Source organism: Lepidochelys olivacea (assembly GCF_965140295.1).
Source record: "Lepidochelys olivacea isolate rLepOli2 genome assembly, chromosome: 1".
Classification (NCBI taxonomy): Eukaryota; Metazoa; Chordata; order Testudines; family Cheloniidae; genus Lepidochelys; species Lepidochelys olivacea.
This window is the reverse complement of record NC_140411.1, coordinates 269766508-269793221: the sequence shown is the minus strand read 5'-3', so window position 1 is coordinate 269793221 and position 26714 is coordinate 269766508. Positions and strand designations below refer to the sequence as shown.

Below are 26714 nucleotides of genomic sequence, written 5' to 3'. Positions count from 1 at the left end.
AGCATCACTATATGTGTAAAGAAGCAATAACTGCTCTGAAAATTGTCTTTCGTGTATTACTTCAAGAAGATAATTATGTAGCTGCTGGTCAGGTCTAAAGAGCTCTTATTTTGGAGGAACATGTTGGTACCCAGCAGCTTCTTTTAGCTCCTACTTGCCATATCCACCATGCTGTAGCTATGGAAATACAGATAAGTTTTACTCTAACACAATGCAAAAAATATGATGCCCAGAGTTTAAGATACTCAGATTTTGAATTCCATTTTAATATAGAAAAGTTAACAGCCACCTCAAAAATAAAGTCAATGACATACATTCCCCCACAATACTACTAAATACAATACTATAACAACTTTTCAGGTTGAAACTAGCTATTCTAAGATAAATGTTCATGAAGTATTTTCTGTTATGCAACTAATGATTTAATTAAACATTTTTAGTGAAAGTCTGAAGAAGAATAAGGTATTTCCTCACAACTCATGTACAGAGAAAACCTATAATTTTAGAAATAAGTATTCTTTTTTCATAAAAAAAATACAATATACAAAAATGTACATTAATCCTATTATTGTGCAGAATTTAATGTTACATATGACAAACCAGTTGACTTCTTTGCATCTATCCACACAAATTAATTACCTGCGTAGAATTAAATATTTATACTTTGCCTTCCCATGAGATGCATGGGGCTGCTCTTCATTCAGCTCAAGCAAACCCTAGCTATGCAAAAAGTATGGGCATTTTGTGCCCTCAGACTACATCAAGAGGTGGTCCCTGCAGACTGTGCAGAGGAGGGAAATCCTACTCTCTCCTATGATGGCACCAGCTGCACAGTTCCACAGTCAGAGGCAGAAACACTCTGGACTGTGTTGTTAGGAGGGAGAGGCAGAGAGCAGAACAGTAAGGCTGAAAGGGAACAGTTAATATTACAGAACACAGTAAACTATAGATAGTTCCATTCTAATTTCAAAGATGCACAGTTCTAGCCTTGGAGAAACCTGCTACTTTCATTTGGCACTACGTTCAGAAGGGAAGGGAGAAAAGCAAAAAATTAATACAATTCGCATTAATTCTCAATTGATCCTTTTTTTCCTAGTACCAACTAGGGCTGTCAAGCAATTAAAACAATTAATTGCAATTAATTGGGCCATTAAACAATAATAGAATACCATTTATTTAAATATTTTCGGATGTTTTCTACATTTTCAAATGTATTGATTTCAATTACAACACAGAATACAAAAAGTGTTCAGTGCTTACTTTATATTTATTTTTGATTACAAATATTTGCACTGTAAAAAACAAAAAGAAATAGTATATTTCAATTCACCTAATACAAGTACTGTAGTGCAATCTCTATCATGAACGTTGAATTTACAAATGTAGATATATGTACAAAAACTAACTGCATTCAAAAATAAAACAATGCAAAACTTTAGAGCCTACAAGCTCACTCAGTCCTATTTCTTGGTCAGTCAATCGCTCAGATAAAACAAGTTTGGTTACAACTTGCTAGAGATAATGCTGCCCACTTCTTATTTACAATGTAACCTGACAGTGTGAACAGGCGTTTGCATGGCACTGTTGTAGCCAGTGTCGCAAGGTATTTACGTGCCAGATAAGAAGCAGGCAGCAGTATCTCCCGTAAATGTAAACAAAATTGTTTGTCTTCGCAATTGGCTGAACAAGTAGTAGGACTGAGTGGACTGGAAGGCTCTAAAGTTTTGCATTGTTTTATTTTTGAGTGCAGTTATGTAACAAAAAAATTTACATTTGTAAGTTGTACTTTCACGATAAAGAGATTGCACTACAGTACTTGTATGAGGTGAACTGAAAAACACTATTTCTTGTTTATCATTTTTACAGTGCAAATATTTGTAATAAAAATAATAATATAAAGTGAGCACTGTACACTTTGTATTGTGTTGTAATACAAATCAATATATTTGAAAATGTAGAAAAACATCCAAAATATTTAATACTGTACATTTCAACTGGTATTCTATTATATTAACAGTTTTTTTAGTTAATCGCATGAGTTAACTGCAATTAATCGACAGCCCTAGTACCAACTAAGAACTCAATAAAAATAATTTAAATTATTACAAAGTGCTCATAGCAATTGGCTTTATTTGCCAGTGTACAAAATTGATGGTGGCCTAGGGCCAGCAATATAACAAACTACTGAATAAATTTAAAAAAAATCATTATTTGCCACAAAGAGTAAGATCACAACAACTGCTGAGATCAAAACAAAAAGATTTACACAAGCTGTGATTATGATTAAAAGAATTAACTGATGGTTCTTTACTTAGATTTCTTAAAAGTTAAAACACATTCCACATTTTTTTTCCAACTCAAATAGCCAAAGAGCCCTTAATTTCTGGCATGTTCAATTAATGTACCTTCTGTGAGTTTTTAAATACTGTGATCATAGGTGCCTTAGATGTCACTAAAATAGATAATGTTTTGTAACTGTTACATGTCATTAAAGGGATACTTGGGCGATTTCCATGAAATAACACTCTGTATGCTCTTTTTTCAATTGTCTTCTTTAAAATCTTAAATGAGACATTCAACAATTTAAAGTCTTGTTTCTATGACAAACTTAGCAACACTTTTGCATTCCCAGAACAGCTTTAGAACTAAAGTATAAGAACTGTATCTGCTGTGAAGAACCAATATGGATATTATCTTAATATATAAATGATCAAAATAGTAAATTACCTAATCTGCTTCCATTCCTAGGCATTGCCATGAAAGAGCCAAGGCTGCCTCCTATAACGCTATGTGGTCTCCGTAAAGGGGGTTTCTTGAAAGATCCCGTGTATTGGTGAAGAAATGAGTGCATACTGTGAGACGTCGGAGGCCTGCCATTCTTCACAATAGGCTCTATAATTCCCAAGGCCCAAATGTTCATCCCGATGAACAAGTGAGAGATTCAGGAACATGTCAGAAGAAAAAGAAGAGAAAATTGTTACTATGCAGATAATCTCCACTCACTGGATGTTTTACTTTTTCAGTACTGAAGATAGTCGGAGAACACAATATTATTGGAATTCCCTTACTGGAAAACTATTACAAACAAAAAAATGTTAAACACTCCAGAGCTTGCATGAAGATCCACAACATCTGAAATTGAGGCAATTCCTTAACAACTGTAGGTTTTCCACAAAAAGACTCACCACAAAAACCATAAAACCAAAAATCCCAAGTATCAAAAGCAGACTACAGACCAGAAGATACCCATTTAAAGTTTGCATAGATATTTATTTCCTTTAAGTTTACTTAGCAATGGCTTCATCTTCACCATCATGTTTATATCAACCTTGCAATTTCTAGTCTGAACGAGGGGCAAATTCATCAGCGAGCCTTCAGAGGTTTGTCAGCCCCTCTCCTCTTAGTAGCCTTGCAATTGGGGATTTTCTGTAAGCCTTTGCTGAAAGTCTACCAAACCACTCTCAGACCACAGTAGCAATGCTACAATTAAGTCTATTAACCACTTACATTGTGACACAAGAATAGCATGTCATACTTGTTTTGGCTTTTCAAATGGGAAGATCAGAACTGAACACAGCATTTACTCACAGTAAAAGGACTGTTCTTGTAAGTATTGCTACCCTTAAATTATTTACACATACTTTCAACCTTAATTTTATCTAAAAAATACAAGGAAAAGAAGTGTACAAAATTATTTCAACAATGTTATATTTGATATTGCAATCACACAAAAGTCAGGGAGGAGTAACGGTTCCCTCAGCAACCTCAAGTCTATTCCCTTGTACATGTCTTATAATAGTCAGTCATTCACAATATCATCATACAACAGATTATAACAACACCCGACAACTCAATTAATTTACCAAGTTAATGGAGAAATATTGTCAATTTAAACAATTTTCCCCAGTAATAGAGAAATGCATTGATCGTGGAACAAACATACATGGATATAATCTTTACTACACAGGGCTCACTCCTGCCCTCTAATATAAAATACCCTAAGGTTTATAAAATTAGCTGCTTCTTCATAACATATTTGTACAAGATGCATACTTACATGTTGGAGAGATAACTAGAACCTATACAGTCGAGTTAAGTACACTGTTGGTCTCTTTATAGATTCTATCAATTTTCTTTTCCCCTAACTGGTTCTCTTCTTGCATTTACATGTATGTTACTAACAGGAACAAATTAGATCAAAGAACACTAGCACAGCATAGTCACTCAGGAATTAGATAACTGTGCTGCCAAATAGGAAACTGAAGCTTGAGTACAATTTGTGAAATCTTTCTTCCACGCACCTATGGCAGATATGTCCATCACAAAGGTTTACACGTCTCCTGGGATAGGGCACAATCTGCGATGCTATTCCATTATGCCAGAAACTGGTTCTGGAGGGAACTGAGAACTTCGTTGTTGGGAAACACAGACACACTCTCTCTCTGAAGGGATTTAGCCATGAGTATGTATTTTACGGAGAGCAGAGTTTCAAAGGCAATCTAAAATAATAATATAGCAAAAATCCAGCAACTAAATTCAATCAGTGTCTTGGAAGTAAAAACTTTTGGCTATCTGATTATGGTACGTTTAATGGGAGAGAGAAAGAAGCACATGGACATAACTGCACAAGGATGTGCTTATAAATTAAAACAAAATGAAATTAAGAAATAGTTGACTTTCCACAGAAATAGTATAGAAGCACAAAATCACTTCCTGTCAGTTGCTTTCCAGAAAAACTATCCAAATAAATAATTTAGACAGTGAACAGTAGTGAAGAGACAGGCCTGCACTGCTGCAAACCTTCCTGCTGTTTTCCTCCATTAGCATCTTTCATAAATGGATACTTGTCAGAATAAACTAATAAATTGGTTAGTCTCTAAGGTGCCACAAGTACTCCTTTTCTTTTTGCGAATACAGACTAACACGGCTGTTACTCTGAAACCTGTTTATCTTAGAGACACACTAAAGAGCACCATGCTGGGAAGCTTACAGTAGAAACAAAAAAACTTCCATAATGAGGGATGATCATTGCTCCCACTAGCTATTTGTCACATTTTTGGCTCCAGTTCAGCAAAGCACTTACACATGTACTTAATTTTAAATAACTGATTAGTCCCAATTACGTTAATGGGATTACTCTTGTGATGGGACCTATCAATGATTTCAATTTGTATAAACTCTCCCAAAATTTAACAATACATTTTGGGACATTATCCCAAGAGGAACCCAATGCGTCTCTCCTAGTTGCAGCTGGTCAGTTTTCATTTTTTTCTGGTACTTTGGATACTTCATCAAATCTCCTTCATTTGTCTCCTGTTCAAATTAATAATTCCAGTCTATAAAATTTCACCCACACAAATTCTACTCTCTCAAACAATTTTTATTACCTTCCTCTGGGGATCTTCAAAATATCAACTTAATATGTTACTCCTGGGGGAATTCCACGCTACTGTGCAATGCAGAATTTTGCAGAAATTAATGTTTTTGCGCATCATTTCCTTTCCATTAAATTAGGCTTGAATAAGGACTGGGAGTGGATGTGTCATTACACAAAGTAAAATTATTTCCCCATGTTTATTCCCCCCCGCACTGTTCCTCACACATTCTTGTCAATTGCTGGAAATGGCCCACCTTGATTATCACTACAAAAGGTTTTTTTTCTCTCCTGCTGGTAATAGTTCACCTTACCTGATCACTCTCGTTACAGTGTGTATGGTAACACCCATTGTTTCATGTTCTCTGTGTATATAAAATCCCCCTACTGTATTTTCCACTGCATGCATCTGATGAAGTGAGCTGTAGCTCATGAAAGCTTATGCTCAAATAAATTTGTTAGTCTCTAAGGTGCCATCAGCAGTATAGGATTCCATCACCTTGAACCTTAACTTGGATATAAATATATAGCTGCCATCCCAGCTTACTTGGATTAACTTGTTGAGGTTCTCATACTCCTGCATTCTCACTAATGTCAACTATTATGGACATAGTATGAAATAGAATCTGTATAATGTACATAGTACTGAATATTTACAGCTAATGAACACACTGGTGGTTCTTTCAGAAAAAGGTGATGTTTTTTACTAAATGTTCCTTGAATAAATAACCACTAAAGCATATTGTTGATCCACTTCAAAACATATATATCTTTCAATGTAATTACACATCCATTAACACAGGGATTCTCAACCTTCTTCTTTCTGAGGCCCCTCCAACATGCTATAAAAATTCCATGGCCCACCTGTGCCACAACAACTGTTTTTCTGCATATCCAGTAGATTAAAAGCCAAGGCCTGCATTAGGGGGGTAGCAAGCAAGCAAGGCAACTGCCTGGGGCCGCATACCACAGGAGGACCTGCAAAGCTAAACTGCTCGGGCTTTGGCTTTCAGCCCCGGGTAGCGGGGCTTAAGCTTCAGCTTTCTGCCCTGGGCTCCAGTGAGTCTAATGTCAGCTCTGCTCTCTGGTTTATTTTGGCAGACCCCCTGAAACCTGCTCATGGCCCCCCAGGGACACCCCAGACTCCTGATTGAGAACCACAGCTTTAACACACCATTTTCTCCATAAATGTGTCATGCTGCCTATGCCAAACTATTGTATATGAGCTACTCTGTATATTGTTTAAAAATCATGATTAATCCACAGTCTCAGCTTTACCCGTATGTCTATATTTAAGGAAATTATCAACTGGGAGCACCAAATTTACAAGCATTATCATCGAAATCCAATGGAATTTTAAAACATACACTGGCAACTTAGGAAACTATGAATTCTGCCAGTCTATACCTATCAAACTAAAAACTGAATTGTTGGTATACTATTAACATCACTATTGAGCTGCTGATGCATAACAGCAACTGTGGGTTCAATAACAAAAATTCTTTCTTAATAGGATTTCCACTTGAAGTACATAATTAATTGATTTAGTTGTCTCATACAAATATAACAACTGCCATATTAAAATGGACCAACAGCCTGTCTAGTCCAAAAGCTTGTCTCAAATAGTAGCCAGTACAAGATGCTTCAAAAAAGATAGTAAAGCTCCATAGTGTAAGTGAAGCAGTTACACTATAATACAGCAAAAAATTAATTTGGTTTTTAACCATTTGCGGGTCAATAAACTACTTAGAGTTGATACAAAAGAGTGAGTCCAGAAAGAGGGTGAAAGGCACTAGTGCTAAGGCCCTCCCTGGAATATTCTTAGCAATAGGAGCTAGACACCATGGCACTTTGTGGGGATGCCACATAGCACAAATTTAGTTCTTTGCTGACCGACCTGAGGCTTGCTGGCTGCAGAAGTAGAGAAAGAATGAACTAGGCTGGGGAAAATGAGAGCATATGACAGCAAATGTGGGAACAGGAACACTTTGATGTTGCCAACTGGGCCCTGCTTAGCTGCGTAAGCAGCTCAGAATCTTATACTAGGTTGAGTCCCTGTCTTCATTCCAAAGAGGCATAGCTTGTCCCATAGTTTAGGGACAAAGCTAAAGGGAGAGGGCGAAGGAAACAATGTCAAAAAAGTCCTCAAAAAACTTGGAGAGCTGCTGAGCAAACCTCTGCCTTCAAGCATGGAAGCAGAGAGGGGCATAATGTCAGTGCAGTTCACTTTGCATACCTTTCGAGGCCACAGACAAACACTGTACTGGGGGAGGAGAACTATTATCTGTCTTTGACACTTGAAAAATGCTGAAAATCCCAGCCAGTTCTAAGCCTGATGGAAAAAGAGGATCCCCATGAGAGAGAATTAACAACTACAATATATCCGTATGGGAGAATGCTGTCTATGGATATGTCTATACCACAGCTCGAAGCGTGCTTCTGAGAGCAGGAAGACAGACATGCACTAATTCTTCTCACGCTAGGAGGCTAAAAATATCAGCATAGCCTGTGTGTAGCATAGATGGACTATCTGGCTGAGTACAGCCCTACCTAGAGACCTTGGGTATGTACTCAGATTGCTATGTACTGAGCCGCCACCTGTGCTTCCCTGGCTATCCTGCTATTTTTAGCATGTTAGCTCCAGCAGAGCTAGCACGTCTGTCTACTCATGCTGCAAAGCATGTGCCTAGTCCTAGCTACAGCACACATACCCTTTGGTAGCTCCCCATCCTTCTAGCTTTTCTTTTTGATATTCTTATTTTATACCTAGAGCCCTACCAAATTCATGGCCCATTTTGGTCAATTTCACGGTCATGAGATTTCAAAAATTGTAAATTTCAGGATTTCAGATATTTAAATCTGAAATTTCACAGTGTTGTAACTGTAGGGGTCCTAACCCACATGGGAGTTGTGGGAGAGTCCCAAGGTTACTGTAAGGGAATCACAGTATTGCCACCCTTACTGCTGGTGGCAGTGCAGCCTTCAGAGATGGGTGGCCAGGGAGCGGCAGCTGCTGGCTGGGAGCCCAGCTCTGAAGGCAGCGCCACCACCAGCAGTAGCACAGAAGTAAGGATATCATGGTTTAGTATTGCCACCTTTACTTCTGTGCTGCTGCTGCTGGTGGGGGACTGCCTTCGGAACTGGGTGCCTGGCCAGCAGCTGCCGAGCTCTGGCCACCCAGCTCTGAAGGCAGTGCAAAAGAAAGAGTGGCAATACCATGACGCCCATACAATAACCTTGTGACCCTCCACCCCCCATGACCTTCTTTTGAATTGGGAACCCCTGTTTGAGAAATCCTGGTCTCCCCCATGAAATCTGTATAGTATAGGGCAAAAGTACACAAAAGACCATATTTCACAGTCCATGACACGTGTTTCATGGCCGTGAACTTGGTAGGGCCCTACTTGTACCCTAAGAGATATCAGAAGAGTGAAACCTTACTAAAACCCTAAATATTGGGAAGAAAACCTGACATTGCTTATCTCATTGGAAAACAATTCTCAGACATTAAACTATGTTGCTAACCACCCCTTACAACCATGAAGCTTGGTATGATTGCAAAAGGCACAACGGTTTTTGACAACAGAAAAATCACGAGTCAGAATTTGGCATTTGTGGCTTAACCTCAACAAGAGTTTAAAAAAAGCAAACAGACCTTTAATTACCTCTCTAATAAAAAAAGAATGCAATAGCTCGTATGCAATCATTGCTTTTTGAAACTGATTTTCACCAGAAACATTTATTTCTCACTCAAGACGCTGTGCTTAGTTTTACATTTGTTAGAATTTCATTGCTCTTGTACTCTGATTATTCTAACACAATTTTTTCCAATAAAATATTAAAGAAATAATAGACTTCTTTCTTTTTTGGCTTGGAGATTGAACACTAAAGACAGTGAGGAAAGGTAGAGAGAAAAGGACAACAGTGAGGATCCAGGAATCTGCCTCAAAGAACACATGCATAAGTCATGGGCCTGATTCAAAGGACATCCATTGACTTCAATAAGCTTTGGATCAGGCTCTATAAGAATACTGAGGGCTGAAGCCCTGCCAATCTGTTGGCAAATTAACAGATAAAGCAAATATTTTAGAAGTAATAGTTTGAGGATTTAGTTAGAGACTTTACTCTAAATAGTAAGCACATTCCATACTAAACACATTTCACACTCTAGTAAGGACCAAAGGTTCAGTGCTTTTGCAGTAAAGAGGGTTTGGAAAGAGTAGTAGGATTAGACTTAGTTATTCTGGTAAATAAATTACCAAACAGCTTGTTAAAAATTAAGTTCTATTTAAATATTCTATGACGTCATAGGCTAGAAAAAGACTGACTATAACTGCTTCAGAAAGATGATAATCTACAGAGTTTGTCTCTGATATTGAACCTGTTGAAAAAAGAATGCAAAACCTATTACTTATATCACAAGAGTGCCCAAAAACTCCAATCAGAGTTGGGGCTCTGTTGTGCTAGGTGCTTTACAACACCAAGGTAGATAAGTTAAAAACTTGAAGAGCTTACAATTGATTACCAGTTTCTTGATACCATTTATTTAGAGAATCATAACCTTGGTGGTGTAACTCGTCCAAGTTTCTAGTCCTCTTAGTACAATTTTTCCACTAGTTGGCTTTCCCTAAACTCTGCTGTAATACGCCTTCAAAATCAGTAGAGCAGATTGTTATTCTTACTCATTGTTCTGTGTGTTTCATATGGTACAAGTATACTATATTTTAAAAGCTTACGTATAAAGATTATTTTAAAATCTACAAATGGAAAGGACTGCTTTCTAGAACCTGAAAAGGACCTAACCTCTGAAGGTTATAACCTCAAATTACTAGTCAAATTTTTTATAAAGCCACACTGAAGAGGGAGGGGCAAGAGCTACATGTTAATACTGCTTCCCCCACTCAGGTTCTTATCTACTTTTGACCCCGTCCAAAAATGCATCACTTGGAAATGAAATACATAGCCTTAAAAGTTACTTGGATTATTTTTTTTCCAGATGCCGTTGCTGAAACCACAACATCCTTGTTGTTGCACTGAACTGAGCACTGAAAACTTTGGAGAGGGTATAGTTGAGGTTTACAATGGGATCAACGTTTTATTTTCCATCTGGATGTGTTTTTCTGACTCAGAGAGCAAATAACCAACAGTAAGTATGTGATATTCCTACCCTGCTCCTAATACAGTACGTACACGCCCAATCTGAACAGGTCCATACTTACCCCCTCCCTTGTTTTTCCTTTATTGTTAGCTTAAGTAGCAGCAAACTTCAGCCAAAGCTTGCTCTTGACCTTGGCAATTTCTAGAGTTGCTCCCTGTAGAACCCTTTCCTGCCCCTATTTTCCCTAGTTCCTCTGCCTTAGACCTGGTGTAGACTAGAAAATTAGGTCACCTTAACTATGTTGCTCTGGGGTGTGAAAAATCCATATCCCTAAGCGGCATAGATAAGCCAACCTAAGTCGCCATGTAAACAGAGCCAGGTCGACAGAAGACTTCTTCCATTGATCTAGCTTCCACCTCTTGGGGGGGCTGATTACCTAGGCTAATTAGAGAATCCCTCCCATTGGTGTAGGTAGCATCTACAATGAAGCGCTACAGCTGTGCTGCTGTAGCATTACAAGTGTAGACAAACCCTTAGTAAAGCACACTAAGTCCTTTTATTCTTCTGGGTTGGTGATAACAAAACTCTCCTAATCTGGTTGCCAGTGAGTCTGCAGAAATTGCCTGGCATTTTTATGCAGGGCCTTAGCAACTAACACACTGTCACATATGTCAATTCAGCTGGTGGATTAGAGGAAGAAGAAAATTTTAATATTTCCATTATATTTATTAATATTGAATGGTGCACTGCTAACCTAACTTATAAAAGCTTCAGAACCCAACCTCAACCACCAAGCAGCTCAACTGATGAAAAAGAACTAGATGGCTTTCAGATTTTACTATATGGATTTTGGAGTATTGGCTTCAACCAGTGCAAGCAAAAAATTGGAATCTTCTATCATATGAGATAAAACTTTATTAATTGTTGTTTTCAACCATCTATGATTGAGCTAAATGAGCCTGCAAGGAAGCAGATTGTTCTACAGTACCTATTATCCATTCTGGTATGCTGTTGTATCAGCATACATACAGTAGTACCACAGAGGCTAGAAATATTACATAATACTCTGCAGGCCTCTATTTACATGTGAACTTGGGACCCTACAATATGTGAACAATATGACACTACAATTGACTTAATTGGCAAAGTCTCTCCAAGCAAAGGCACATTGTATAAAATCTATTCATAACTTAGCAACAAGAGCTTATGCTCACTTATCAAACACAATCTCCAAACATGCCCTTTGCTCGACCCAGTCTATTAATTTTTATTTACCTGCACCTAATACAGACTATGGCTTTTGGAGTTATAACCCCAAACATTTGGAATAATCTGCCTGTAATACTGAAATAGGAAAATGCAGAGCCTGATGTTATGAAACCTTTAATTTCTTATCTTCGGAAGCCTTACGAGTGCAAAAATCTAAGATTACGATAGCTGAATATTTCTTTCGACTATTTTAGACTGAGTGTCTTGCATTATATTGCTTGTATGACGCTGATTTATGTTCCAAGACTCTTTCACCTTACAAAAGCCAGTTTATTCCAGGTGTTTATCCCTATAGCAGAAATATTTCAAAAATATATTTTAATTTGTATATATATTTTTAAGACTAAGAACAACCAGAAGAGACATACAGTTGCCAACTTATTATAGTCATGGAGATCTGAGGTGAACACTACATAAAACACTGTAATTTAGCCACTATCTTTTACAGGGAGTTCTGCATTGACACCACTGTATGAAATAATATAACATGACATATAGAAAAGCGGTAAATTGCTCTTGCAGCTACAGCTATGGTTTTAAAGCATTTACAACTTTTCTTAGTCATTTAATACTGAAGATTAAGCGTCCAAGCTATTGAGTACAACAACGTTAAAGTAACTAAGCAGGAGTTTGGGGGAATACCTCTCATTGTTTAACAATCCTTTTGGTGTTTATTAAATAGTAATGTCCAGAAAAAAATTCTATCCAGTTCCCAGTACACAGAAACATAGGGCCTTCGGAGTTTGTGGGAATGTGGAAATTGAATCCTCCACAGGGTTCTGCCGGGGATGCAGATGACTTCCTGTACCTCAAGGATTAAAATGGCACTATAATGATGTTTACTGTGACTCTTATAGCAGCACCACAAAAAAGGTTTAAAAAACAAATTTTGGGAGATAGGGAAGATAAGATTTTTTTCAGATGTCTGATTATACTCCAAAAACAAGAGATCTCTTCCATGTAGGGACAAAACAGAACCATAGTTCAGAGGGTTTTTTTTTTAAAATTAGGGAGTCTAACAAATTTCAAAGACACTTTTAAGTCGAATTCAGCACTCGTGGAAAGTAGGTTTCTAGTTTCAAGGGATTTTCACCCTGTAGTCAGAACATATTTACTTATTGGGATAGCAAAAGCAGACCTCAAGTACACGGAAAATATTCATTCCAAGCAGAAAATCTGTCGAAACATCTAAGTAATAAAATACTGTTTACAAACCACAATTATCAAGTTGATACTATTTTTTCTAACAGTACACGCTCAAACACAAGAGACCTTATTATTCTCTCCTTACATATGCAGTCCACATGGCCAAATTACTATTTTTCCCCTTTAAAATCTACCAGTAACCCCAAGAAACACTGCAATATATGATGTGCATCTGTGGGGATGATGTGCATCTTGCCCCAATTATCTGAGAATTACCTCAATCATCTATTTGACTTAGCCAATCTCAAACAAAAGGCACCTTCAATAACCCCAATACCAAACTCCCACAAAGCATGCTTCAGATTTAAATCAAGTTTAAATCTGAAGCATGCTTTAATTTAGTAAAGTTAATAAAGTTTAAATCAAGAAAATATTTGTATTTATTTAAGAAAGATATTACTTAATTCAAATTCAATTTTTATAAATACATACACACTAACTATACAGAATGAAAGTACAGGACTAGAAGGGATACAGTTTCTCAGAATATACTCTCCAAAAGTAAAAGTTATTCCAGCATTTGTTAAGAAGTTGGTTATTGTTTGCAGATAATGTCAGGTTACAACAATAGAGAGAGAGATCGGCAATAATTTGTATCAAAGGGCCTGCTTCCTATTACTTTTTTTGTCCAATTATTACATAGTATAACTTGAAAATACTCTCCATTTTCAGCTAGTAAAATTTTGCACTAGCTGATAACGGCTACATTCCAAATTTAGAGAGTATTTAAGCTAGTTTCATTTGCTTTGTGCATTCTCATTCCAATGGCAAGAAACAATAATTATTTCAAAAAGATAAAACTTTCTACACAATTAGTCCATGGCAAGTTGGGATGTAAATCTACCCCACACAAGTCTGCCATGTACTAACTGTTCATCTGGATCCTGCTGCTGTGCACAGAGTTCCCTAGCACGTTCTGATCTACCCTGTGAAATGGGAAGTACATCAAAGTGCAGAAGAAAGACTGTGGTCAACAACAACTCTTCCTTTGGCACAATGGAACTCTCTACAGGAAGTGTAAAGCTTTTATCTGTGTGGGAGACAGAACTTTCTGGGGGGTCACTCTGCCATAACGGAATGAACTCTTTCCCCCCCTCACTCCAGCCGCCCCACCCCCCAGAATCAGGAGCTGCATGTGCCTCCAGCATATGGAGAGGCTGGGTGTGGGGGACTGTGGTCCTGACCACTGCTCCACCCCAACTCAGCCTCCTCTCCCCGAGGCCCTGCCCACATTCCATCCTTACTCCCCCAAGGTCCCATCCCAAGAGCTCCCCTTCCGCCTGGCGACAGGGCCTGGGGAAGAGCAGGACCGGCGTCTTCTGGGCAGAGCACAGGAGACACTCCAAAGGCGGTGGGTTGGCCTGTTTGGGGATGCTTAGCCTCCCCTGGGCTATGACACCTGCCGCTCATGCCCAGAACTTAGGACCATCATAAACCTTGCCACCTTCTGCTCCAAGTGCAAGGAACATTTCTTTGACTTGGCCTTTTCTAACAAATACACAGGAACAGGTATATAGCCTCTCCTTTCCCACAAAGGAAAAACAAAAGAAAAAACTCCCTCCTCTCAAAACAAGACACTCCACCATACACACTTCTTCCCCTGGGGAGAGGATGAGAGCAAACAGCATATGGCAGGTATTAGTCCAGTCACTTAATGCACTGCTGGACGGCATTCAGATATTACAGTGGTGAGGAGTGTTTAAGAACCTATATGGAATAGAATAGCTATCTAGAAGGATTGGTTACATACTGTAGTATGTTCTTTTGGAAAATGCGTTAAAAAAATAAAAGTAAAGTATTTTGTCCCATTGTTCTTGGGCATACTTTTTTCGGATCTACTGTTGTAGAACATGCTGTGTGCCAGCATGCTAGCAACCTCCATATAAGAGTAATTAGCACTGTAATAGAAAAAGCACACATATAGCTTATGAAGCGCTTCTGACATTTCTCAGGATGAAAGGTGCTATACAAATGTAAAGTAGTGCCATTTGTCATGCTTTTCTTTAACTGATTACTTTCTGTAATAATGATAACCTATACAATTTATTTAATCTCTTCTGGGATCTTGCTGCTGTGAACAAGGTGGTTCTTCATAGATTTGTTCTTTCCTTTCTGAGCGCTTACAGAAGCAGTGTTGGGAAATTGCTCATAGTAACAGGACACGCCTGCCCTTTCAAGAAGGCTATAGTACAGATATGGCACTGATCTTGGTTTAGGTTAGAATGAAGAAATCGTGGAAAGGAGCAATTCCCAGAGAGACCTGTGGACTCATAGGCTGGGCAGCAATGATTTCTGGGAAAAGGATCAGGGAAGGAGAAGTTACTTCCACTGTACAGTGACAGGAGTTCTTCAAGATACTTGTCCCTATGCGTGCTCCACTTCAGGTCTGCAAGTACCCCACACACCTTTGAGCAGAGACTTTTGGTAGCAGTGCCCATTCAGTCTTCATAGGCACTCTTAGCTACCCTTGTGCCTTGCACGTAGGGTGTATACAGTAGTGTTGGATGAACCACCCTCAGTTCCTTCTCTACTGCAATGCCCCATCAAGACAAGACTCCAAAGCAGGGGAAAAGAAGGGTGGATAGTGGAACACCCATAAGGACAAACATCTCAAAGAACCCGTTACTGTTCAAGACAAGTAACCTCTCAGTCTTCTTTGAACAGTATCCCTATGGGTGCTCCATTTCAGGTGGCTCTTGAGCAGTGCACCACGTTTTGGTGCTTTGGAGCCTGGTTTAAGACTGCATGCAGACCTGCAGTCCTAAAGGCAGCATTCACCCCAGAGGCATGTACTAAGGCATAATGTTTTGAGAAGATGTGAACCAAGGCCCATGTGACTATTTTGCCTATTACTGCAATGAGTGTATTCTTCATCAGCGCAATGGAAATAGGCCAGTGTCTGGTGGAACGTCTGTAAGTCTAGAAAAGGCTGGACATTAGCAATCACGTAGCAGGAAAGGATACAACCAGAAACCTGCTTGGACAGTCTTTGGGTGAAAGAGAAGCCCCTTTAATTCTGTCCATGAAAGAGAGAGTCTAGGAGAGGCCCTAAAGAGGCTAGTCCCTGTGCAAATAAAAGGCCAATACCTCCTCATATCCAAGGTGTGCAGGGGGTTTCTTACCTAATCAGATGAGGCTTTGGGGTGAAAAACTGGCAGCTAGACTTGCCGATTTTCCTAGCAGAGATGAAAGCTATTAAAAATACAGACTTTATACACAATCACAGAAAGGAAGACTTAGCTAGTGGCTCAAAGGATGGCTTCATCAGAAAGCTGAGGACCAAATTTAAAGTCCCACCCAGCAGTGGGTTCCTTACATATAGGAAAAGGTTAACTAATACTTTGATAAATCTGGAAGTGGTAAGGTGAGCTAACACCAAAAACTCCCTAATATGGGAATGGAAAGCTGTGATAGCAACCAAACAAATTTTAATGGAACTCAAGAGAGACTGAAATTCTTCAAGTCCAACAAGTAATCTAAGACATCCAGAAGGGAAGAACAGACAGGGGACAAGTGCTGTTGGGTACACTAATGGTGAAATCTCTCATTTTTTAGTTGATGTGTTTCTGCTATTCAACAAAATCTCTTATACCACTCTCAAAAACAGGAGACCACTATACCAGAACCATCTAGAAACCAAGTTTTGAACCACAGAGTGTTCAAGCTGGGGTGAAGAACATGCCCTGAATTCTGAGTTATCAGGTTGAGAATGATCAGTAACTGTAGAGGAAGACGAGACTTGAGGTGAACCAGGTCAGGAACCAAATTTGCCTTGGACAAGTTGGTGTAATTACAATGACCTTGGCTTTGTCCTGCTTGATTTTGTTTAGGACTCTGAGGAACAGAAGTGTCAGAAGACAGGCATAGAAGAGATTCCTCGACCAGGCGATGAGGAACGAGTCTTCCAGAGATTGAAGGTCTAAGACCCTCTCTCAAATAGAACCTTCTACACCTTTTTGATGACAGGACTGAGGTCTATTTCTGGAAAACCCTATATGAGAAACACAATGGTGAATCAGGTTGTTGACTTCCCACTTGTGATCCTGGCACAAATGTCTGCTCAAGCCATCGGCTATGGTGTTCTGAAGATCGAATAGGTATGAGACGAAGATGAAAATCTGATGGGCTATACACTTGTTCCATAGCTGTTCTGCTTCTGCACAAAAGTAAAGGGGTCTTGCTCCTCCTTGATGATTTACATAATACATACTGGTTCTGTTGTCTGTCATGATCTTGACACACTGACCCTTGTTTATGAGAAAGAAGAGCTTGCAGGCAAATTGGTTTGCACCATTCTGAGCTCCAGGAGAGGTTGATATGAATAATAGATTCTTGAGCAGTTCATTTGCCTTGAATAGTATGTGTTCAAAGACGAGCTTCCCACCCTATGAGAGATATGTGGCAGTGGCGGGGGGCGGGAGGCAAAGGATGGGGAATCCAGCACAGACCTTGCCTTCTGGGTCTTTCCACCAATTGAGCAACTCTAGAACCTGGTGAATGATGGGCACTAATTTGTTCAGACTGTATTTGCTGAGCATGTAAACAGTTCTCAATCATCCTTAGAAGCAGTGTAAATGCAACCTGGCATGAAGTGTGACAAAGGTGCAGGCTGCCACGTGACCTAGGAGCTGCAGACAAGTTCTGGCTGACATCTATGGGTTCCTTTGAACCTGCGAGATCAGGTTAATCAGTGTTCTAAATCTGTCTGTTGGAGGTAGCACAGCACTGGATTTTGTGGCATCTGAAGTGGCTCCTAAAAACTCTGTTCAATGAAGTGGTGTCAAAGTGGTCTTTCTCTGTTGACATCTTAGCTTGTTGAATAGGGCCATAGCTTTTCTCACTGCAGAAATAACTTTGTTGTGGAGACTTTGATGAGCCAATCATGGAGATAAGGAAAAAAGATTATTCCCAACTGACATAGTGGAATACCTACCACCTCCAGAATCTTTATACTCTGGGAGCAGTAGAGAGTCCGAAGGGGAGCACTCGATATTGGAAGTGCCCCTGGCTGACTACGAAATGTAGAATCCTCTTGTGAGGTGGATGCATCACAATATGAAAATACAATCCCCTGGATCTAGAGATGGTACTATAGCTGTGTCACCATCCTGAACGTCTGTTTATTGATGAAAGTGTTCAACAATCTGAGATCTAAAACTGGTCTCCATTTGCCCTTCTTTTTGGGAACCAGAAGTACTTAGAATAGAACCTCTTCCCTCTGTGTTGGGCAGGTATTTGTTCTACAGCTCCTATGCTGAGAAGGGATAGGACTTCTTGTGTCAGCAGATGTTTGTGACGCGGGTCCCTAAAAAGGGATGGGAAAGGCAGGTTAGGTGGGGTAATGGAGGTGAAATGGATAGAACAGCCCTACATTACAATCTCCAAAACCCACCTGTTGGAAATAATCTGATCCCATGCAATTCAGAAGTGAGAGAGATAATCCCCAAAAGGTGTGGCGGAAGGAGCAGGTGGCAGACTAATGGAGCTTTAGATTCTGAAGGGGAGGTGGTTCTGGACCCTCAACCAAAACATTAATGCTTAGATGATAATCATGGCTGAGTAATAGTGGTGGTGGTGGTAGGTGGTTCTCTTTTCTGAAACCTGGGGCTGTTCTTAAAACAATTCCAGGGGTCTGTGGAGGGAGGGAATTGCGCTGGGTAGGATCTCTGGTCCATCTGTGACCTGCTAAACCTCCTTTTGTTTGCACAAAGGAGTGGCAGTAGCACTCAAATCCTTGAGAGAGTGCAAGGATTCATCAGTGGACTTGCTGAAGAGCTTGAAGCAATCAAAAGGAAGGTCCTCAATGGTGTTCTGGACCTCCCTTGGGATTCCTGAGGATTGCAACCATAAGGCACGACAGATGACAGCCACTGCAGAAATAGAGCAACCTGCCATATTGGCCACATCTAACGAGGCCTGTAACAAAGTCCCTCACTAATAACTGACCTCTGCAATGCTCAAATTCCTCTTGATGTTTAGGAGGCAGAAGTTCAATGAGAGTTATATGTGCCATAGTTTGAGTGATTATACTTTGTGATGAGGCCCTGATAATTGCTGATTCTGAACTATAATGATGCAGAAGAGTAGCTCTTAAGACCAGAGAGAACCAGGCATTTTGGGCCTTTATCATGCAGGGTTACTTTAGAATGGTGTTGCCTGCTACACTTGTTCACAACACTGATGACCAAAGAATTAGGTATTGAATGTGTGAACAGAAATTCAGAATCCTCAGCAGGAAAATAATACTTTTTATCTGCTCTTTCACATGTTGGAAGTCAGATGGCTGGGATTTGCCAAATGGTTTTGACAGATTCAAGTAAATCCTGGCTTAGCAGCAAGGCTACCTAATACAAGGTGGCAGTTGGAGAATGTCAAGAAGTTTGTTAGGTCTCATGAAGGGGATGTGAAGGGAGTCAACAATCCTTTACATAAGCTCCTGGAACTGTTTAAAACAATCTGCACTGGTGGGGGGGTGGAAGAGACAACACTGGTGCTTCATTGGGTGAGGAGAAGGAGCAGATGCTACTTTGTGGTGTACCTTCCTCATCAGCCCTTTTACCTTGTTCCTAGAAAGATTCTTTCTGAGGTAGAGGCTGATGCAGAGGGATGGGAAGAGCAAAGGATTGCTGGGGTGCTCCCCATGGGTACAGCTAGGTGCTCCAGAAAACAGTTGTCAATAAGCAGCTTACAGGTCCCCATATGACCTTTGAGAGGAGCCATAATGAAAAGGAGGGGGTACCCAGGACTGATCATATTAGACAGAATGAGGAGTGATGAAGCTGCCTGTGTCTTGGAGTTTCTCTCTCAGAAAAGATATCAGAAGAGGTAGCTCTCGGCTGGTAATCGAGTGATTCTCCAATGGAAATCTGAGAGTCTGAAGAACTATTTTCCTCATAGTCCACGGGAGAAGCAGACAGGGGTGGTATTGAAGGAGGCTGCTTGTCTCTTTTAGCAGGTAACGAGGAGCCAGGCAGTGCCAGAGAATGGGGCGGTACCAGTGACAGACAAGGCTCCAGTAGCAAGAGTATTTCCTTATCCATTACTAGAGGTGTCTCCGGTTCATCCCAGACAAACAGGAGAATCTAAACTCCTGCAGTACGGGGTGAATCTGCACAGAAACTTGGTGGGACCCTGCAGGGAAAGGTGGTTCTGAGGGTGACGTTGGGTTTGACAGCATTAAGCAATCAATTTGTGACACAGAATTGGGTACCACAGGCAACATGGAAGCAGGCCCTGTGGTTGGTACCGCTGTCTTTGATGCAGAGTCCTTAGGATCCCTAGCTCCATGATCACACTTAAGTGGCACCAAGGCTGGTTTCATAAAGAGTGGTGCTGGGTACCTAGGGACTTAGAAGTGCCTGAAGCCTTAGCTGCAGGGCTCTTGGTACCAGGAGAGCTTGGAGCCCCAGCAGTACCTTTCCTGGGATACAAGGTCTCTGTGGTGACCTACTCTTCTTGGCACCAACTTACTTTGAGGGGATCTTGAAGTCCTCTTTCTGGAAGTCTTGGTACCATCTTCTTGTTCTCTGTGAAGATCTAGTCAGTGGATGAGCAGGCTGCACAGGATGACAGAGCACTGTGCTCATTGGAAGACCACTGTACTTGGAAGGGTATCAGGGACTGGGTCTGAGGCAGGTCAAAGGAAGCACTCCATCATGAGAAGCCTAAGCTTTATCTTCCTGTTCTTTCAAGACCTATTCTTAAATCCCAAACAAATTTTACACTTTGATGAGACGTGGGTGTCCCCTAAGCAGTAGATACAGTAAGAGTGACCATCACTAACTGGGATAGAACCCTGGTAAATAAGGCAACATTTAGATCCAAGGGACTTAGCCATGCCGTGAGGGAAAAAAATTCTTCGATGAAGCAAAGACTCCCAGAGGGTGGGAGAGGAACAAGGAGTCCCAAAGAAGCCTGCTCAATAAAAATAAAAAAAATCCTAAAACCATAGTAACTAGTAAAAATAACTAAAAGGGGGCTAACTGAAATCTAAAATAAGAAAATCTATAAACTATTCCCTAAAGAAAAAGCTAGTATGAAGCAGGCGTTGCAAGACATTCCATCTCAAGCTGAGGTGGCTGAGAAGGAACTGAGTGCCGTTTGTCCAACACTGCTCTACATACTTTCAGTATGGGGCAGGAGGATAGCGTAGGCAAATATGCGACTGAACGAGCACTGCTACCGAAAGTCTCCAGATGCACATTCACCTTAGATCAAAGTACAGCACCCATAGAGACATTACTTGAAGAATTAGTGAGAGCTCCCCATTTCGCAGTGAATTTTCCCTCAGAGAGCTTGGGAAAGTATTCAAGCGGACCTCATCTAAAAGGGAGTTCTACAGGAAGACATTTAACTCAAAGATCTGCCACTGACCTGGTCCTGTATGAATCTAGAAACAAAGTGCAAGCAACCACTGGGCTCATCATAAATGCTGAGCAGGAGGCAATCACTTAAGGCCTATTTTATGAATTATTTGATATACTATACTTTGAAATATATCTTTTGGCATAACACTACAGATCTCAAGGACTGGTACAATTAGAAGCAAAGCAAGGGGGTAGCAGTGTTCTATATTTGCAGTTTTGGATCAGCTTCCTGAGCAAACCTAATTAGGAGCACATTACAGTAATCTGATGTGATAAAAAGCATAACCATAGTGAGATCCATGTCTGAGAACTACAAGCAGGTTTCAAAAATAAACTGGAGAGGGTAAAAGTGACTCTTGATCACTGTGATAACATAGGCTTCTGTGCTAAGAAAACTACTAAGTTTTCAACTTCTGCATCTATCTCACCAGGAGGAGGATGTAAAACTTGAACAAGGGACACACACACAATTAGATTTTTTCATTGCAAATTTTGCCCCCTTCAATGTAAAAATACTTGAAATCAAATTTCAGAAGAAAATTCAGAATGGTTTCCACATGAATTAATCCCTTTACGGCTGCATGGATGGTTATACTTAAGATCTTTCTATTTTGCCTGGTTTTATTTAGACACAAAACTTCTGTACTGTCATGGGCTTTCCTCCATCCCTGCCAAAACTATGATCTAAAGCTGTCCTGGGTGTAACAATCTCCAGTGGGAATATTCTTGTCAGAATACTTGTGTAGTCTGAATGATAACAATCTTGTTAATGCTGTAAAACTAGCAGGACTTTTTTTCTTAAATAGAATGTTAATAAAGTCATGTTACAAGATCAGGGCTTGCAAGTGTTTGCACATGTTAGAGATCTCAATTACTAAAATCTCACTAAAAATACTTCCTTTTCAGTCTATAATTACACTGATTAAGCCAAAGGCCCTGAGGAGTACTAGAGTCCACAATCATAGAATTTAAGTTTTGGTGCAGCTGTTTCAGAAATCCTCCTCCCACTGCAGTAATCTAGTTTTTCCTGGTGATTCACCCACCATCTCATTTTCTGTCTTTTCATCCAGTTGGGGCACACTCATTACCTGCTGCATGTGTTCCTTTTGCTCCCTCAAAAGTGGGAGCTCTATTGTTTTCAATGCATGGTTCAACTAGTTGGTAAGTACTACCTTATTTGTGATATATCAGTGCCTAGAATGCCATACAGTACTATAGATGTGGTCTCACCAGCACTGTGACATTGTGTATTTGCATATACAGTCCCAAACTGGCTTTTATTTACTTCTATGTTACCTAGAAAGCATATATCTACTATTCTCTATGCCCTCCCTCCACCTCTACTGAGAATTTAGTTTAATTAGCTTGCACTAGTAAACTAGCCTATCTTCATTCCAGAAGAAGCAAGAAGAGCTCCTCCTATGCCTAACTATTTTTATTCCTCCTCTCCTTTTTTCCCCCACTTCCCCTTTCAGCTCCCCTAGAGGTCTTCATGTTCCCTCTCCATTTTTTCCTTTTGACCCCACCATCCCCAGGGTTCCACGTTGTACAATCTTCCCGTTGATAACTAGATATACAGCTCGTTCAAGTTAGCAATCTTGCTCCAGTCATGTACTTCTGGGGTCCTACTGGTTTTGGCACTACATCAACAGTAATCAGACCCTGGCTGACCTAAGATGCAAGGGACCAGTGCCCTTCTTCTTTCATAGCATTAGGCCAGTGCTGTTCTTGCACACAACACCTGCCCAGCATTAACAGGGTGAAACTGACAAGGATCAAGGCACACTGTTCTGAAGCAAGACTTCTTTCACTCACTATGGAAAAGCCAAATGCCAATGATGCTGCCAGTTTCTGCCACACCCTGGCATTTCTTAAAGATCTTTCCACAAATATTGCCTAGGAATCTAAATACAATGAAATGTGCCCTATAAATATTACCAGCTAGATTATGATTAAAGATAAGGCTGGCCCTAATTTGCCTGAGGTCTGGAAATATCACAAATTAAGCCATAACAATAAAGTGATCGATAATATGCTCAATATACTACACTGATCTAAAAGGGTTGAAACTGCTTGAATTAGAGACCATGTAGTTACTCGAGGTCCAGGCTTATTTCTGGTTATTATTTTACATTGTTTCAAGTGCATGGTCCCGAGTATTTTTTTTTTAAATGCAAATTTTTTGCTGTTCTTTAACTCTTCAGAGAATGGAGCCATTTGATTGTTTTGTTTTCCTAATTCTACCCCGATACAAACTCAGTCAAAAATCAGCTTTAGAATGATTTTTTAATTCTGTACTCCATTTCAAGTATCTTTATTCAGACTATTACAACACGTCATATATTATTGCTATATGATAATCATTTGTTGCTGAAATTTCTTTCCTTGCCAATCACACAAAAATGAAAATTTAGTTAGTGAAAGGAACAACCAAAAGTATACATATTTACAGTCCTATTAACTTGGCATGCAAATGGCAAAAACTTGAAAGTCAAACACACACAAAATTATTAAAACTTGAAAACTAATGCAAACATTTTTAAAGCGTATAAGAATCTGCTCTTTAATGAGAGAGAGAAAGAGGATTTTGTAGCCAACATTTTATCCCAGAAGCTCCAAAGATGGCTATTTTATTTTATTCTTAAGGACAGCTACACAGTGCATGCTTACAAACACATCAACAAATCTCTTAATACTCATATGTTGGTAACAATTCATGAGGAATGTCATTTCATAAAAGAAAATTTCCTATGCTAAACAAAAACAAGCAAGTTTTTAATGGAAGCGGCTTGACATATTTAACTGCTATATCTGCTTTCAATAAATAGTGCGACCTTAGGCCAGGATCCTGCACATATTTATGCACTTGTTTAACTTTACTCCCCCGAATGCTCCAGTTACTACTCACAGTAGTAAAATTAAGTACATGCAGAAGTGTTTGCAGAGGCAGGGTCTTGATGACTAATAACTACTCTGATAAGAGGAAGCTAATAATGGGTGTTTATATGCATCTCTCACACTACAACAGGCAGCTCAGATTACCCCCTCTAACTTCTAAGAAGAATCCCTACAGTTGCCTTTGAAGTTGTAAGAAGTTTGTTTTCATTTCCAATTATTTTAAGTATAAGAGGGAATTCCGAGCTGCTATTTTTGATTCCCTCTATATGCAAGGAGAACCTATACAGGGGTATATGAACATTTCAAAGTCTTATTTCATTTTAAGATATCTTCTTTATACACTGTTCATTGTGGTCTTAATATGGTTGGCCACATGTAAAATGAAATGTCAGTATAAGCCTAAAAACATAAAACTAAAATATGATTTCCCCAAAATCAACACAACATACTCTAGAATGTAGGCTACCTTGAATATTGATGTTTGTCAGGGCTAAATATTCTGTACCTCATGCCTTGTGCTTTACAACATATTCAAGATGGTTTTATTGTAGTCTAACATATCCCTCCTGTGCTATTGCTTACTTAATTTTTTTTTAAATTTTTCTATATGGTTTCTCCTTCCCACACACTGTCTACCATATACAGTGTTCTTTCTTCCCTTCTGTTTCAATTTGTTTCTACTTCCCAAGACATGTTGGCTTGACTCACGTTTGGAAGTGCTTGTAAAGTGAAATTAACATGAGAATTCTGCTCCTGAAAACGTGCTTCAGTGAGCAGGAGTCCTGTTTTAATCGATTCTACAAATGCCTTCATACAGAAGCAGAGCACACAGGTTCAGCAGGTAAATGAAGCTCATACACAGAGACGTATTTTCATACGAGTTTTCAGGTATGCAACCATTCATTTTCATTAGAACAAAGTTACAACACTCAAATTAAAAAATTACATAAAGGTAAAACAAGCATCTGCCGAACAAACTTGAAAGTATTCCTTTAAAGTTCTTGTATACAATACGGAGTATTTCACAAGTATACAAAGCTCTGAGAAAACACAGCCATTAACAGAGACAGCCGCAGGTGAGATACTGTGGGAAAACTGCCCAGTATTTCCCAGAATGCACTCCCTTAAAAGGTTAGGCAGTGCTAAGTTGGACACAAAAATAACTGTGCTAGAAAAAAAGCTGTTGTGTAGACACAGATAAAAACTCAACCCATTAAACTCAACCCGTTAAAGCTGAATTTTCCAAAGTGTTGGGTATGAACTGCTTTGGGGAGGAGGCAGAATAGTGGCTCACAATGCAAGGTTAAATGGAGAGTGAGAAATAGTTTATTTTTCCTAAAGAGGAGCTCTTTGTAATGTGCACGGGACCTAAAAGTCTGCATAGCCTCTGCTGCTATTAAGATTTCACAATTTTGTAAGTTTTCACAATTACTATTCAGAAACTTGGAATGACCATGAAACCAACAAAAATTGGTTTCAAATTACTCTGCTGCTGCCTGAGAAAACTGGAGAGAAGGACTTGAACCACAGAGGTTGGGATAACAGAGTAAAGCAGAAGATTCTCTTCCAGTCACGACTGCAAGCAGCTAAGAGCAGAAGAAAGGCTACAGTGATGAAGACCTCACAGTGGCCAAGATGCTTGTAGGATCACAGAATTATTCTTCTCCCTTCCTAGCGGTGTGCACATATGCTTCAGTCACATTCACTCACAAGCACATGGCTAGCGCCTGAATGCATTGTTCAGAGATATACAGATAACTAAGTTATCCAGCACAATGGAGTAGTCCCACGGAGGATTAGATATGGTACTCAGCAGTTTTAATTGCACCACTTGAATTCTGGTATCTGTGACATCCCTGAATAAACCTTTTTCACATAACAATCACTCTATATCTGAACTCTCAGTCCTCGTCCTGCACACCTTCACTAGAAGAGCCTGAGAGCTTAAATTCATAACTTTGCTAGACACTAAAAATCATGGTCTTAATAAAGATACTTGACTGATGACTTATTACAACAATCTGTAATGCACTAAGCCCCCTTTCTTGTCCTATGACTAAAGCTGCGAGTCCCTCATGGAGGTCACAGATTCCGTGACTTTCCGGGACCTCTGGGACTTTTGCAGCGGCTGGCGAGTCTCGGTTCCCAGCCAACGGGAGCTGCGGGGCTGGCGCTCAGGGCAGAGGCAGCACACAGAGCCCCCTGGCCGCCAGCCTGGAGCCTACCAGCCCCGCCAAACCTCTTCCCCCAGCCCCCACCGCCAGCACCAGCGTGGGTCCTGGGTCGCATGCTGCCGCGCACCCTCGGCATCTCCGGGCCACCTCCCCCCTAGCACCCTCAGAACCCCCATCTGCCCCCACACCCCCAGAGCACCCAAGATTTAGTCAGGGATATATAGTACAAGTCATGGACAGGTCATGCGCTGTGAATTATTGTTTACTGCCCATGAGCGGTCCATGACTTTTACTAAAAATACCTGTGACTAAAACATAGCCCTACCCAT

The 26714-nt window shown here is 40.0% G+C and overlaps 1 protein-coding gene across 3 annotated transcripts in view; it reads right to left on the bottom strand.

The window, feature by feature from the left end:
* CDK17 (cyclin dependent kinase 17) overlaps window positions 1–26714 on the bottom strand; it is a 188523-nt gene that overhangs the window by 62258 nt on the left and 99551 nt on the right. For 2 of the 3 annotated variants that reach the window (XM_084649887.1, XM_084649888.1), the window contains exon 3: window positions 2728–2892. The exons of the other annotated variant lie outside the window; for it this stretch is intronic. In XM_084649887.1, coding sequence (XP_084506013.1) covers window positions 2728–2892 — 165 coding nt within the window. The remainder of the gene's footprint in view (window positions 1–2727; window positions 2893–26714) is intronic. 3 annotated transcript variants of the gene reach the window in all.